Here is a 15,804-nt window from a genome sequence, read left to right as displayed (position 1 = left end):
AAGGAAATTGTTTTTATATACTTTATTAATATACTTATGATCAGTGGTGGCCGTGTGTTTCGGTACCTGGGCCTTCAGTGGGGACGTACCCGAATTAATCCACCTCTTAATACACCACTATCACGTTGTGATTATAGAAACCATCAATACAATACAAAAACACAAAATAACAACACGTGGCATTACAGAGAGACATTTCACATCAATTTCTCTTCCTCTGTAGGTGTAAAAATCTAACTCTGATGTATTAACGTGTGCAGAGCTACACACGTGTTTTACCAGTCGAACTCGGCTGTAACAGTTTCCCTCTGACCAACCAATCAGAGGACGGAGCTGTGCTGACGCTATTCTGGTCCAGTGAGCTGCCCTGTGAGGAGAATCTGAAATCTGATTGGTTAAAGAATCAGAGCTGTTGGTAATATTCTCTATGGTAAAAGGCCAGCAGTACTGACTCTGAAGGCTCTGTGTAGATTAGATTCACATGGCAGCACATAGAGGCTGAAATCTGATTGGACAAAAAATCTAACATCCACATCCACGTACTGGAAGCAGTGCAGCCGAGAGAAACACTACGACATGAAGAGAAGAAACTGATGGGAATAAATTAATACAATTTCATGGAACAAATATTAGAATTTAGTGTGTAAATGTGGGTCAGTGCTTCTGATAGTGTTTAGACCAGCAGAGAAGCTTTACTGTCTCTGACCGCCCGCCACTGATACCCTGCTACTGATTAGGATTCATTTAATTAATGCAATTAACGAATGTAATTGTAGTTATTTGTAAATCATAAGGCGTTCGTACAGAAATTCAAGGAATACAAATGAAGGAAAGTAAGAATTGGGCAGCATGTAATGTAGCAGACATTTTTTTCTCATTGGTGTGTGCGTGCGTGTGCGTGCGTGTGTGTGTGTGTGTGCGTGCGTGTGACTTTTCTTTGTGTCATTAAGACTCATGAATGTTTAGTTAGACATCATTAGTGTGCTGTTCTGCTCCTAACAATACAAATGAACTGTATGTACATGTTGATTAGGTTCACAGTATTAGTGTGTGTGTGTGTGTGTGTGTGTGTGTGTGTGTGTGTGTGTGTGTGTGTTTCAGGGCACGCTGCAGCAGTTTGTCGATGACTTCTTCCGCAGCGTTCTCTGTTCAGGAACCGTGGCGCCACCTGCCATTAAATACTTTTTCGACTTCCTAGACGAACAAGCCTTAAGGCACGAGAATGTGGACGAGGAAACCATCCACATCTGGAAGACCAACAGGTGGGGGACATTGGCGTATTGTGTTTGTGTGTTTTGGGTTTGACGTGCAGATGCATGTGGGCTGGTTTCAGGCGTTACACACTCACACACACTCAGCAATCCAGTCGGGGTGCGACCCGCTCTTTTACATTCAGGGTATCTCATTTTCTCCTGGGACTTTTCTGCATAAATTAATGTCAACTCCATGTTTATTTATTCGGGCTGACGAGTTGTTGCGGTTGCTGCGAGAGCGGCGCCGGTTCGAGCGGTGTGAATGAGGATGATGAGTAATATCATCAGACTGCTGGCTTCACGTGCTTGTTTTGTTTTCGCGTAATCCAGCAGAGACCGTTCCTATTAAAAAGGAATCCGCCAAACAGCCAAATAAACATAGTAATTATGTCCCTGGTTAATTGAATTGTGCCGTTATTACACACTCTTTTTATTTCGCCGTTGTTGCTCTCGCCGCGCTGAGGGACGCATCAAGCCGATGTAAATTGCGGAATGGCTTGTGTCTGTTAGCTCGGCTTTACTGCGCTTCAGCCTCGCTGATGAGACTGTGTGTGTGTGTGTGTGTGTGTGTGTGTGTGTGTGTGTGTGTGTGTGTGTGTGTGTGGTGGTTTAGCCCTCGACACATTGATGGCTGTTGTGATGCAGGTCCTCAAAACAGTCTAATTGTTTGCGAAACTGAAAATGATTATTAAATGTAACCTAATGAATAAACAAAGAACTGGATTTAGATTTTTATGCATTTCTACAAACCATGTTCATTTAATCACAATATATAGAAGGCATTATTACAATACAGTAATTTCACCAGTATGGAATGGGAGCCATATTGGTTCAGGATTCCTTTCACTTTCTGGATTAAGTCTCCAACCTTCCCTGCTCCAACACAACCCCAAAACCAGTCGAAGTCCACCTCCATGTGTGTGTGTGTATATTCTATTCACTGTATTTAGTGTATCTGTGTCTGTGTAACAATGATATAAATAAGAGACTAGAGAAGAAGAGGACGCTTTCTTTCAGGATTTCCTCCTCAAGCTATCTCAAGGAGTTTTTCCTCACCTTGGATAAATTCTCTGCAGTGAAGCGACTTAACACAGCGTGTTAAGTGGTGAAAACGTATGATCGTGGAATCGTCTGGTCGTTCCGTCACCGCCGAGTCCTGCTGTGTTCTCACTCCAGTACTGCCCTGCTAAGCTCCGCTCTCTCGTGATGAGGCACCACGACGTGTCCGCATGGCTCATTAGAACCCGGCGTGCAGCCGTTTCATTAGCACGTGCGCTGGGAATTCTGTACTGCTACTGGAATGATAATGCACTGGTGCTGCTGAACTGAGAGCTGAAACGGCGGGGAACTCGTCCTCTGTTTGCCAGTGGAGTGTAATGATAACCTTTTCTACGTTGGCTGAAAGGAAATAAATATACTCGATATACTATATTGCCAAAAGTATTGAGTCACCTGATATGTGGTTCTTTTCCAAACTGTTACCACAAATCTGGAGGCACACATTTGTACAGGACGTCTTTAGTTGCGCGATAATAAAATTTGCCTTTCATTTGAACTTGGAAACCCAAACCTGCTCCAGCATGGCGATGCCTCTGTGCCTTGAAGATCTGGTTTACATGCTTTGAAGAAGAAGATCTTGAGTGACCTGCTATAGAGCTCTGATCTCATCCCTACTGAACACCTTTGGGATGAATGTGAACGCTGACTGAACCTCAGGTCTCCTCACCTACATCAGTACCTGCCTTTCGTAACAGACTTGTGGCTGATGAACACAAATATCCATAAGCACACATCAAAATCTAGTGGAACATCTTCCCAGAAGAGTGGAGCAAATTATAAGGGCAAATTGGGGCTAATTGTGGAATCTGATGCTCAATAATCACATACCGTATGTATGACCAGGTGACCCAATACTTTTGGCAATATAGTGTATTTCTATTTCAGGAGGCGTGAAGAAATTTGTACAGTTACATTAGAGAAAGAAGTTAATATCAGTCTAGTTTACTACTTAACAGACAAACCATCCATTTGTTTGGCTACTAACAGTTACAAACGTTAGCAAACACACACCTGATACATAACATGGGACTGTTCACTGTTACATCTACTTTCCTGCAATTGCACTTATGACTGTAGAAAGGAAAATGACATAAAAAAAGTCCAGTGATTTATATCTGCCGCCTTTAGTTTTCCTTTTGTTTTGCCTCGGTGACGTAATCGTGAGCTAAAATTGTCCCCAATAGAAAAAAGGCAAAAAAAATAAACAATCAGGATCGACAGTACTAGCACAACAAGCTCGAAAGCTAAGGGAACATCAAGACGCAAAATGCTGGCCCAGCACTGTTTAACACCAAGCCTGACAGTGGAAATGGGACACAGGTGGCAGTAATGACACGTTTAACGGGCTGATGGAAGACATGGGGGAACAATAGGTGCCTCCAGAGGCCAAAACACAACAATCATAAGTGCAAAAATATAAAAGTCTCTGGAGCTGTACTGGAGTATGAACATCATTCTTCTGAAAAATCTTCCCTTGTTGATCATTTGAAGATGATTTTATGGGATGAACATGATGAGTTAGAGAAGCTTTGTACTGATTTGCACTAACTGTTCTTACAACACAGTGGTTTTCACTTTAATTTCTCACCTCTATGTATTTTTAGCAAATTACAGTGGCAAAGGCAACAATATTCCCTGTGCTTACCAATAATTAAGCCATTAAATATACTGTATAATTGAGTTTGTAATCTTCCTCTGCAATTTACTGTGAGTTAAATGTGAATATTTCAATGAGATAAATCTTCATCTTTGCCCACATACAGGCCAATTAAATGCAGTCTGGAATAATTCGCATGAATAATGCATGTATGCACCGAGTTGTCAGTGTATCAGCTTCATTTATTTAATGCCTAATAAACAGGCAAATTAGTCAAATTTTAGCATTAATGCTAGTATTCTTATTATACAGGTCATGTATCAGAGTTAAGGGTCAAACAGTAAAAGCAGCTAAAGCATAGTTTAACATGAACTCTTTCTGTAGTCAGACCACAGAAGATGAACATACATATATGCTGTGAAGAACTGTGAAGAACTGTGAAGAACTTTAGCTAAAAATAATAATAGAATGTGCTATGTTTTAAAGAATCTAAATCAGATAATACTCAAGGATTTGTTTTCACAATCAGAAAAAAGTGATCCTGTACCATCTCTATCAGAGAACAGTGGTGGAGCAGATATGGAATTATGTAACAAATACACAGTAATAGATCATGTAACAAAAACCTGGATTATGTAACAAATACACACTATTAGTGTTGGATTTTGTAACAGATACACATTATTTGGATTATGTAACACACAGTATTGGAGTATTTAACAAATACACAGTATTATATTATGCAACATACACAGTATTGGAATATTTAACAGATGCACAATATTGGATTATGAACGTTAGATACACAATATTTGGATTATGTAACACAAAGTATTGGATTATGTAATAGATGCACAGTATTATATTATGTAACATACACAGTATAAGATTATGTAACAGAGACTCAGTATTAGATTATGTAACAAAGTCTCAGTATTAGATTATGTAACAGAGACTCAGTATTGGATTATGTAACAAGGACTCAGTATTGGATTATGTAACACAGACTCAGTATTGGATTATGTAACAAGGACTCAGTATTAATTATGTAACAGAGACTCAGTATTGGATTATGTAACAAGGACTCAGTATTAGAATATGTAACAAGGACTCAGTATTGGATTATGTAACAGAGACTCAGTATTGGATTATGTAACAAGGACTCAGTATTGGATTATTTAACATAGACTCAGTTGTGGATTATGTAAAAAGGACTCAGTATTGGAGTATGTTACAGAGACTCAGTATTGGATTATGTAACAAGGACTCAGTATTGGTTTATGTAACAAGGACTCAGTAGTGGATTATGTAACTAGGACTCAGTATTGGATTATGTAACAGAGACTCAGTATTGGATTATGTAACAGAGACTCAGTATTGGATTATGTAACAGAGACTCAGTATTGGATTATGTAACAGAGACTCATTATTAGATTATGTAACAATGACTCAGTATTGGATTATGTAACAGAGACTCAGTATTGGATTATGTAACAGAGACTCAGTAGTGGATTATGTAACAGAGACTCAGTATTGGATTATGTAACAAGGACTCAGTATTGGATTATGTAACAGAGACTCAGTATTGGATTATGTAACAGAGACTCAGTATTGGATTATGTAACAGAGACTCAGTATTGGATTATGTAACAGAGACTCAGTAGTGGATTATGTAACAGAGACTCAGTATTGGATTATGTAACAAGGACTCAGTATTAATTATGTAACAGAGACTCAGTATTGGATTATGTAACAAGGACTCAGTATTAGAATATGTAACAAGGACTCAGTATTGGATTATGTAACAGAGACTCAGTATTGGATTATGTAACAAGGACTCAGTATTGGATTATTTAACATAGACTCAGTTGTGGATTATGTAAAAAGGACTCAGTATTGGAGTTTGTTACAGAGACTCAGTATTGGATTATGTAACAAGGACTCAGTATTGGATTATGTAACAAGGACTCAGTAGTGGATTATGTAACACAGACTCAGTATTAGATTATGTAACTAGGACTCAGTATTGGAGTATGTAACAGAGACTCAGTATTGGATTATGTAACAAGGACTCAGTATTAGATTATGTTACAGAGACTCAGTATTGGATTATGTAACAAGGACTCAGTATTGGATTATGTAACAAGGACTCAGTAGTGGATTATGTAACAGACTCAGTATTAGATTATGTAACTAGGACTCAGTATTGGATTATGTAACAGAGACTCAGTATTGGATTATGTAACAGAGACTCAGTATTGGATTATGTAACAGAGACTCAGTATTGAATTATGTAACAGAGACTCATTATTAGATTATGTAACAAGGACTCAGTATTGGATTATGTAACAGAGACTCAGTATTGGATTATGTAACAGAGACTCAGTATTGGATTATGTAACAAGGACTCAGTATTAGATTATGTAACAGAGACTCAGTATTGGATTATGTAACAAGGACTCAGTATTAGATTATGTAACAGAGACTCAGTATTGGATTATGTAACAAGGACTCAGTATTGGATTATGTAACAGAGACTCAGTATTGGATTATGTAACAAGGACTCAGTATTGGATTATGTAACAGAGACTCAGTATTGGATTATGTAACAGATACATTCTATTAATTTTGGATTATGTTACAAATTTAACAGTACCAGTGTTGGATTATGTAACAATTACACATTATTGGATTATGTAACAGAGACTCAGTATCAGTATTGAGTCGTCACTGGCTCGCTCATTAGTTACTTACAAGTAACCACTTTATCTCGGTGAAGATGCTTTAAAACAATGTCCATTGATTAAAAAATGCTCTACAAATAATAATGAATTGAATTAATTAAATTAAATTGAAAAAATGAATTAAATTGAATTTAATTATTGGATTATGTAACAAATACACAGTCTCAGTAATATACACATACATATAAATGTCAGTTTCAGCGGCCATTCAACACACTGCAGGTAGTGGATGTATACTAAATTAGACTCCGTATAAATTAGCTGTGGGTTTTTTACCTTCTTTCTCTTTTATTTTTAAACTGACTGCAAGCGCTGATGCTTACATTTAGATAAACATAACTATTAATGTGCGCTAAATTAGTTTTTTCTCAAGGAGTGGAGGGAAAAGTTGTAATTAGCCAATCAGCTCTCAGGGCTTGCCCGTGCCATCTTACTGCCTCTCACTGTGTAGAGAGATTTATCTACATGTGATCAATAGCTGTTCTAATTGGTGCCCACGAAAGTTAACTGAAGGTTATCATTTTTTTTAGGTCATGCTTTATCGTTCATCTTTTTGAAATTAATTATTTCATTCTATACGCTTCCTTTGGGACCATTTTATTAGTTTGAAATGAAAAATAAATGTAGCAAAGTTTAATATTTTAAATACTAAAGAAAAATTTGACAAGCTCAGACTAATGGTAAACGGGAGACACGTGAAGACGGGAGATTTGCCTGGATATGCAGCATCTGTCACTGGCTTCATCAGGAAGTGTGCAGCCAATGGATCTGAACTCTGTTTAAGCAAAAACTGTGGATAGACAATGAGTTCTAGCTTTAATCTGGAAGACATGGAGCTACCAAGAAAAGGCTAACACCATCTGAAGTTGGGCATCAGGGCTTCCAAACATGACTAGCTGTTTGTGTTTTCAAAATAAGGCAATATTTCATCATCAGCACTAACCTGAGGAACATGTGGCAGGGGATCCAGAGTTTCACACAATCACTGAAGTAAAGTGAAGAGATAAAGCCCTACCTTCCTGAAGGGTTCAACACATTTCATTCCCCATTTGAAACTAGCCAGGGACTGCTCAGCCCTCTCAGAAAACCCAGCACTCACTTCATTTTCAGAAGAATTGAGGAAATCTCCTTTGAGGGTGCACACATGCCTAGCTGCAGGTCCCTGTGGCCTCTTGGGAAGGTTCTGAGTGCAACCAACTGACAGCCACTCTGACTGAAATTCTGTTTTTCCTACATCTATTGTTCCTGTGACTGAGAAAAATGAAAAAGTAACATACTTAAACATCTGTCTTATTATTGTAGTCTACATCGGTTACCAGACAAACCAGACAGAGTGATTCCATGACGATGCAGTACCTTCGGTCATACACATGGCACGACCAGCCTTGAAAGAAATAAGTAAAAAGGTAACAATGCCATGTATCAGGTTCAAATTCAAGGAAAAGTGTTTGTCCTATTCTTTCGACTTGGGAATTCCCAATTCATGCCCTACCCCTGGATGGACCACTGGAAATGGATCAACAGCCTGAAGATTCATGAAGTTACTGATCAACTTGAGAACTTTGAGGATGGATTTGGACTGTAATTAATATCAAAGTCTGCTTCAATGGTTCAGGACCATGAACAGCTCTTTATTTAAGCACCTATCACTGAACAGAGCAACTCAATAATGATGGAATTGTAACGAATGGACATTCGGTGCCAATCAGATGAGAACGTTTTCTTTTTGAGTCTGGTTCCTCTTAGGGTTTCTTCTTTATACCATCTCAGGGAGTTTTTTTCTTGCACTGGCTCATTCATTAGGGACAAACTTACTGTACAATTCTAAGGGACATTTTTTTTTATTTATCTCTGTAAAGCTGCTTTTGAGAAAATGTCTATTGGTAAAAGGAGATAAAAATGAATTGAATTATTGTCAAGAGATCCTGAGTTGCACTCATATCTATCACTCAATCTGTGGTCAGGAGCACAAGAGAGCAATATTGCAGGTGCTGTTTGGCTGTTAGTGATTGAATTCCTCTTTCTTTTTTAACTCTGGTGATTTATGTTTACGAGTTGGCCCTTTTCGAGTGAGAAGATTCTGCACGTGTCTCAGAGGAAGCATGTGCTAGCTCTGACACTCTTCTGTTGATGGCGTGACTAGCTAGTGGGTGGGAAATGAGCAACATTTGGGAGAAAATTGGCCTTGTGTTCTATCTTCAGTGCTCGACACTCATAACTGTGTCATGGAGCATGACTCAAGCTTGATGACCTGACAATTGTTTGGCATTCATGATAAGAAAGACTGGTGTACAAAGTAAAGGCTTTTCTCTCAGTGATAGTAAGATGGATAATTCCTACACTGTAATGTTGTGTGTGTGTGTGTTTATAATCAGAAAAATATTGAATTGGGATGCTTTAATCAAAAAGACACCGTATTGCGATGTCGCAGTGAAGGTGCACTCAAGTACTGCAACAAAGGAAGCTGTAATTACTTTATAAATCTCATTAGTACCAGTACTGCTCTCCCAAGATGCCTGAGTATTGTTCTGCCGGTCCTGTAGACGGTATTGGTCCATTTATTTAGTGTAATGAAGAAGCGTAAAAGTAAATGTATATCATTTTACGTTCAGGTACGCTGGGAATGCCCCGAGTTTAATGATTAATATGGAGCTTTTTTTTTTTTTATTCAAGAGAGGTAATCAGAATTTTTGATGTGTCTGCGGGCATGGGATCAGTATTCAGCTGAGCCGAATTCATTAAATCTCTTTACAGCTTTTTTCATTTGGAACAGCTTGCCATTTTAGGCCCATTGGGAGTTACAATCACTGCTAGAACTAATGATGATTAGGGCTTCACTGCCTAAGGTTATATTCTAAGGTCATCTCTTACTCTCTATCTGTCTCTCTCGTTTGCTCTCTTTCTCTATTTTTTCTCTCTCTCTCTCCCTGCAGTCTCCCGCTTAGGTTCTGGGTGAACATTCTGAAGAACCCTCATTTCATCTTCGACGTCCATGTGACAGAAGTGGTGGATGCCTCATTATCGGTCATTGCTCAGACCTTCATGGATGCCTGCACTAAATCGGAGCACAAACTCAGCAGGGTGGGTCACACAGGCTCGGGTTCTCCAGTCACCTGAGAACTGGATTCAGGCTAATCGAGCTGATCCTAGATCAGTTTAAAACAGAGCCAAGAGCTACAGTGTCTACAGGGAATACATCCAGTATAGTATGGTTCAATGACGTTTTCCTGTTTCCTACAGGACTCCCCAAGCAACAAACTTCTCTATGCAAAGGAGATCTCCACGTACAAAAAGATGGTGGATGAGTAAGTGTTATTATTCTCATAATAAAGAACGAAACCACTATAACTACATTTTAAAGACATTTTGTTCACATTCCTGTTGTGGAATTCTGGGAAACTTGTGCACGAGCCATTGACCAGAGCGAATGGGAAAATCTTTTTGTAGGAAAATTCAGGGAGAGAATCAAATATAACAGATTGAAGTTGAACTCACAGGACAAAAGACCATTTACGTTTATCTCTGTCCATCATAACCCTCGAGACCATTTTTGAAAATAGATGCTGATATGGAAGCAAATGCAAGTGTAGATATTTTATTTCAATTCAGTTTTTAGACATGTGTAGTAATGTGAAGATAAAAAAAAAAAAACGCTAAACACACTGATTAAAGTATTGGGTCACCTGGTCATGAGTACGGTATGTGATTTTTGAGCATCACATTCCACATTTAGTCCCAATTCACTCTTCTAATTCCCTCCACTCTTCTGGGAAGATGTTTTACTAGATCTTGGAGTGTGTTTATGGATATTTGTGTTCATCAGCCACAAGGGTGTTAGTAAAGGCAGGTACTGATGTAGGTGAGGAGACCTGGGGTGCAGTCAGCGTTCACATTCATCCCAAAGGTGTTCAGTAGGGATGAGATCAGAGCTCTGTAGCAGCAAGATCTTCCTCTCCATGTAAACCAGATCTTCAAGGAGCTGAAACCATGCTGGAACAGATTTGGGTTTCCAAGTTCAAGTGAGTGCAAAATTGTCTACAGATGTCTCGTACAATTGAGGGCCTCCAGCTTTGTGGTAACAGTTTGAAAAAGAACCACATATATCAGGAAATATCAGGTGTCCCAATACTTTTGAAAATATAGTGTATAAAATACAGGGTATATTAAAAATACGTATACTTTCTATACATACAGTAAATAAGTAAATACAGTAAATGGCTCAAAATAGGTCGAATGATCTTATATTTATAATTTATATATAATATGAAGTATATTCAGACCTTCATCTGTGTTACATGGTTTTTTTTTTCACTGTAATCCAGAAGGATATAAATGAATGAACAAAATGTTGATTTGTTCCATCATGTCACTGAAAATACTCATTTTAATGCTACAGTTACTACAAAGGAATCCGAGTCATGGTGCCGGTCAGTGACCAAGACATGAACACACACTTGGCTGAAGTGTCACGGGTGAGAGCGCCTCCTTCCTGCTTTCTTTCTAATTCCATCAATCCCACCTCGTGTACCTGTTTAACGCTGTTCGTCTGCGTCCTGTAGGCTCATACCGACAAACTGAACACGCAAGTCGCCCTCCATCAGCTTTACCAGTACGCCAGCAAATACTACAAGGAGGTAAAAGTGCTTACACACGCAATATTCTCAGGATGGATGCTAATAGAGTACATGGCGCAAATAGAGTTTCTGGAGTCTAATGTTCCTGCGGTGGCTTTAATGTGACTTTCAGTCGAGTTCACTTTGTCTTTTTATCTTTCTTTCTCTCTCTCTTTCTCTCTCTCACACACACACACACACATACACACACAGATCATCCTGGCTCTGGATGAAGACCCTGCAGCTCAGTGTAAGCAGCTCACAATGCGACTCCAGCAGATAGCGGCCGCTCTCGAGAACAAAGTGACGGATCTGTAACCTGGTCCACAGAGAGACGGAGGAGAGAGAGAGAGAGAGAGAGAGAGAGAGAGAGAGAGAAAGAAAACAGATATACGTGGAAGGAAAAGTGCCGCCGGTCACGTCAGACTGAACGAAAGTCCCTTGGTGTGTAATTAGCATATAAATATAATCAGATGTTGAATTTCTTCCTGTGTAGAGAGAAAAAAAAGGTTTTAAGAATTGTATTATATATTTTTTTTAATTGTGCAGTCTTTTTGCGGAAAGCTTTATAAGGAAGAAATATCTTTTTAAATTGACAGCCTTGTGTTGATTTTGTTTATAAAAATCTCTGGATAAATGTGAGAAGTTTGTGTGTACGTGTGCTTCTGTGTGTGTGTGTGTGTGTGTGTGTGTGTGTGTGTGTGTGTGTGCGCGCGATTGACTCACTGCTGATTGCTCACACACAGGATGCCTAAATTCTGACCAAAAGGGAGATGCTCGGTCATTGGTATCGAGCGTGTGTGTATCGTTTTTGTGTGTGTGTGTGTTCACCCTGGAACCATTATGCATTGTTCTAACAAAACTGGTCACCTTTTGAAAGCACATAGACGCATTTCCCAGCAGGTGAGTGCCGTGATGTTCCTGTTGATTCAGATCTGCTGTGTTTTCGGTGTTTCCTGAGGAACCCGAGGAGACACTGAGAACACCAAGCATTACTATCCACAGGAGCTGTCCAAATCCTGAACTCACCAAAACAGCACAGATAGGCCACAGTCCTCAAAATCAAACGTCTCTCAACACAAGGCATGTCATTTTCTTTGTGTGTGTGTGTGTGTGTGTGTGTGTGTGTGTGCGTGTGTGTGTGTGCTGCCATCGTTCATATCAGGAATACGGATGTTGTCACGTGTTGTTCAGTGCACAGTTTCGCTTTGTCTCAGAAATAGATTTTCTTTTTTCTTTTTTTTCACTGTGCAGCTTGCTTGACGATAATTGGTTTCCGAGGCGATCGCAGCACGCCCGTATTCCTCTAAGGATGGCGGCAACATGAGCGAATCCAACGCTCCTTTGGCTTTTTTAATATCATAAAACCGTTTGACTTGGGGGTGGTGGGTGGTGGGGGCTGACTTTGTCTAGGATTTCACCAAATTCTTATTTTCTGACATTTCACAATACGTAGGTTTCCATCGTACACCTTTTGCCAGTTTAAAACACTGGAAGATTTTGAGGGCTGATCAACATCTTGTTCTCCGATGAAAGAAACCTCTTGCGTTCCATTTTTCGTCAGCGCCTTCTGTGCATCGGAACGATTCGATCCTTCATCCACCTGCAGGAAGCGAATCTCCGAAACGAGCACTTAGGAACGAGTGGCTGCTAAAACTGAAAACGGTACTATTTTGTAACCTGATCGAATTAATCGTAAAAAAATAAGAACATACAATAATACCTGCTGTGCGTTTTTTTTTTTTTTTTTTTTGTTTTTTTTTTGTTTTTTTTTAAATAAATACTTCAATATTTGTACTCTCATACCTCTAGATGTCATAAATGTAAGCACCAAAAACTGCAATACACAGAAATCCTTCTCACTCTTGTTGAGTACTTTGAGCTTTTAAACGTAGCCTGTATTTCTTTAGTTTTCCACAGAGCTGTTCACTGTTGCTTTCTGTTCTCGATCTGATCGTTTCAAACTGCGAACGGCGATTTTGGTCTTTGAAAAGACGGATCTCGTTCATATCCGCAGGTTTATTTTCCTAGCCGTGTGCGTCTCAGGGCCTGTTTCGCCCCTGATTTTTACTGCCAGTCGGACACATTTCGCTCTTTTGAATGTTGGGAATTTTGTCGTCGAAAAACAGTGCGGTTTGTGGTGATGAAGCCTCGTGGCGCTTGGCACTGCCCACTCGATTCCCCTGCGCTGTAACGAAAGCAGCAGGAGCCGTGTTTGATCTTAATTGCATGTGGGCTGCTGACGCCGAGCTTTTTCCAAACACGTTCCTTCGCTTTTCATTTTCCGTTCGCAAACCCGGAGCCGCTTCTCCCCCCCCATATAGCTCGATGTAAAGCTTCTTCAGCCTTTCTTTCACCAAAACGTGCCTTAACTGATAAGTGTTACACCTTTCTTTCTGTCGATTCTTGATGATATTTGGTGATAATGGCGAGTTTTAGTCATAGGGTTTAGTCACGCTTGCAGTGTATTTGCAGCCGTGGTGTCGAGTGTAAGTAGGATCATTCTGTGCCGTAGTCACAATGTGCCAATAGGCTAATCAAATAAGAGAGAAAAAGGCAGTTTTTATATTCGTGTGCATCTATGGGGCGTCTATGGCTCGTGTTTTGGTGTGTGTGTGTGTGTGTGTGTATGGGTGGGTGTGTGTGTGCTTTTGTAGTTGTAATGGGAACAAGCTTAGATTAGTGTGAACTGAACTAAGCTGTGGTGAATGTAAACTAATTTCCCCCAAAGCATCTGCGACTTTTTTTTTTTGTTGTTCATTTTGTTTTTGTTCCTCATCCGAAAGGAGAACGAATCTTCAATAGAAGTGTTGCGTAGCACAGGGTGTTTCACTGTTGTGTTATCCCTTAGAGCTATAATTTTGTTTCTATGCTATTCCATAGTGTGTATGACAAAAAAATAATCTATACTCGATGACCTTCTTACTGCTGTGCAGTTATTTTTATTCTTTCATGTCTTATGATATTATATGCCTTTGTATCAACAGAAAAGCAAAATCTGTCGACGATGTATTCTTGTGTAATATCCTATGCATTTGAAGTCCTAGGAAAATGGCGATATGTTGTGCTGTTATTATCGAGATGTTCTTTTTTTTGTTGTTTTTATTTTCCCTTCCTCCCTCCTCGTGGTCGTATAGTGAACCGAGATCCCTGGGACTCTACCGTACAGTAAGGCAGGAGAGTAACGATTAGCCGTGGCTCTTTTCAGGCCTGGCACCTCAGAAGACTTCTCCCATGCCTAATCTGTTTGTACCGAAGTGCTCGCCGCTCAGCAAGGGTCAAGGCCTGACAAAACACCTTGCGCCCTTACATCAATAAAGAGACACTTCCATTTCATTGCCTCTTTCTCTCTGTGTTGTTTGTTTGTTTTTGGTTTTTTTTTGTTCTGACTCTGAACATTCCCGGTGTGACTCGGAACGCAGTTGAACTGTGTAACCTGCAAATGAGTTGATGGAAAAGGTGGTCAGAAGGCGTACTTTGTCGTAGTGTTAAGGACCTTCTGAACTGCCCTCAATAATCTTATTACTGTCAGCGAATAAACACTGATCAGCCATGACATTAAAACCACCACCAGGTGAACATACGAGGGGCGTTCAAGTCAAACCGGAACGTTTACAAAATAAAAGAACACATTTGAAGGAGTGGAAAACGCATTTCTTTTGCTCCCGTGCCACGTTTATACACTAATCCCAGCGTGTAACTAACGCCCGGAAAGATTCGGCATAGAAAGATTGGTCAGTTCGCCTCAACCATCCTAGGACGCCCTGTTTTACTTCGCAATCAGTGAACCACCACGACCAGGATCGCTACTGACGGACGTACGACCATTTTTTAAACGTTTACACCATTCAGATTCCCTGGTTCCAGATACCAGGTTCCCTGGTGGTCTAGTGGTTAGGATGCGGCGCTCTCACCGCTGCGGCCCGGGTTCGATCCCCGGTCAGGGAACCGACCCCAGCCACTCTCTTAGTGCCAGTCCCAAGCCCGGATAAATGGGGAGGGTTGCCTTAGGAAGGACATCTAGCGTAAAAACGTGCCAAATCAAACATGCGGATGATCCGCTGTGGCGCCCCCTAATTGGAGAAGCCGAAAGAAAGTTTTACACCATACAGATATCTTATTTCTTTACTGTAAGATAAGTCTTCAGTAGAGATCTTTTGTTCACAAGAAACTTCACCACACATTGTTCCATGCACGCCGATCTCAATTAACGGCATGTCAGTAATAGGACACGCTAGCGTGCAGTACGGCCATGCTAGCATCCGTTTTTATACCTGTAACAATAAAAGTCCCGTTTTGACTTAAACACCACTCATATTGAAGGGTGGACTATACAGTGTTAGACAGCAAGTGAAAAGTCAGTTTTTAAAGTTAATGTGTTGGAAGCAGAAAAAATGAGCAACCGTAAGAATCTGAGTGCTACATTTTCTAATTCTCAATCTAGTTGATCATCTGTGGAATGGCACATGAGTTTAATCCATGGAGGCCCCACCTGGAAAATTGATCTGCTTGCAATGTTTGGATGCCAGATACTGTAC

General features: G+C 40.0%; 1 protein-coding gene across 1 annotated transcript in view; it reads left to right on the top strand.

Annotated features, from left to right (window-relative positions):
- plxnb2b (plexin b2b) overlaps positions 1-14,602 on the top strand; it is a 146,854-nt gene extending 132,252 nt beyond the window's left edge. The window contains 6 exon segments of the mRNA XM_046858723.1: positions 1,102-1,262; positions 9,587-9,734; positions 9,894-9,958; positions 11,050-11,125; positions 11,213-11,287; positions 11,480-14,602. Coding sequence (XP_046714679.1) covers positions 1,102-1,262; positions 9,587-9,734; positions 9,894-9,958; positions 11,050-11,125; positions 11,213-11,287; positions 11,480-11,584 — 630 coding nt within the window. The 3' untranslated portion in view covers positions 11,585-14,602.
- The last annotated feature ends 1,202 nt before the right edge of the window (positions 14,603-15,804 follow it).

This window comes from Silurus meridionalis, chromosome 10 (genome assembly GCF_014805685.1).
Source record: "Silurus meridionalis isolate SWU-2019-XX chromosome 10, ASM1480568v1, whole genome shotgun sequence".
Lineage (NCBI taxonomy): Eukaryota > Metazoa > Chordata > Actinopteri > Siluriformes > Siluridae > Silurus > Silurus meridionalis.
Note: the sequence above shows the minus strand (reverse complement) of the source record. Positions and strands in the feature narration are given on the sequence as shown.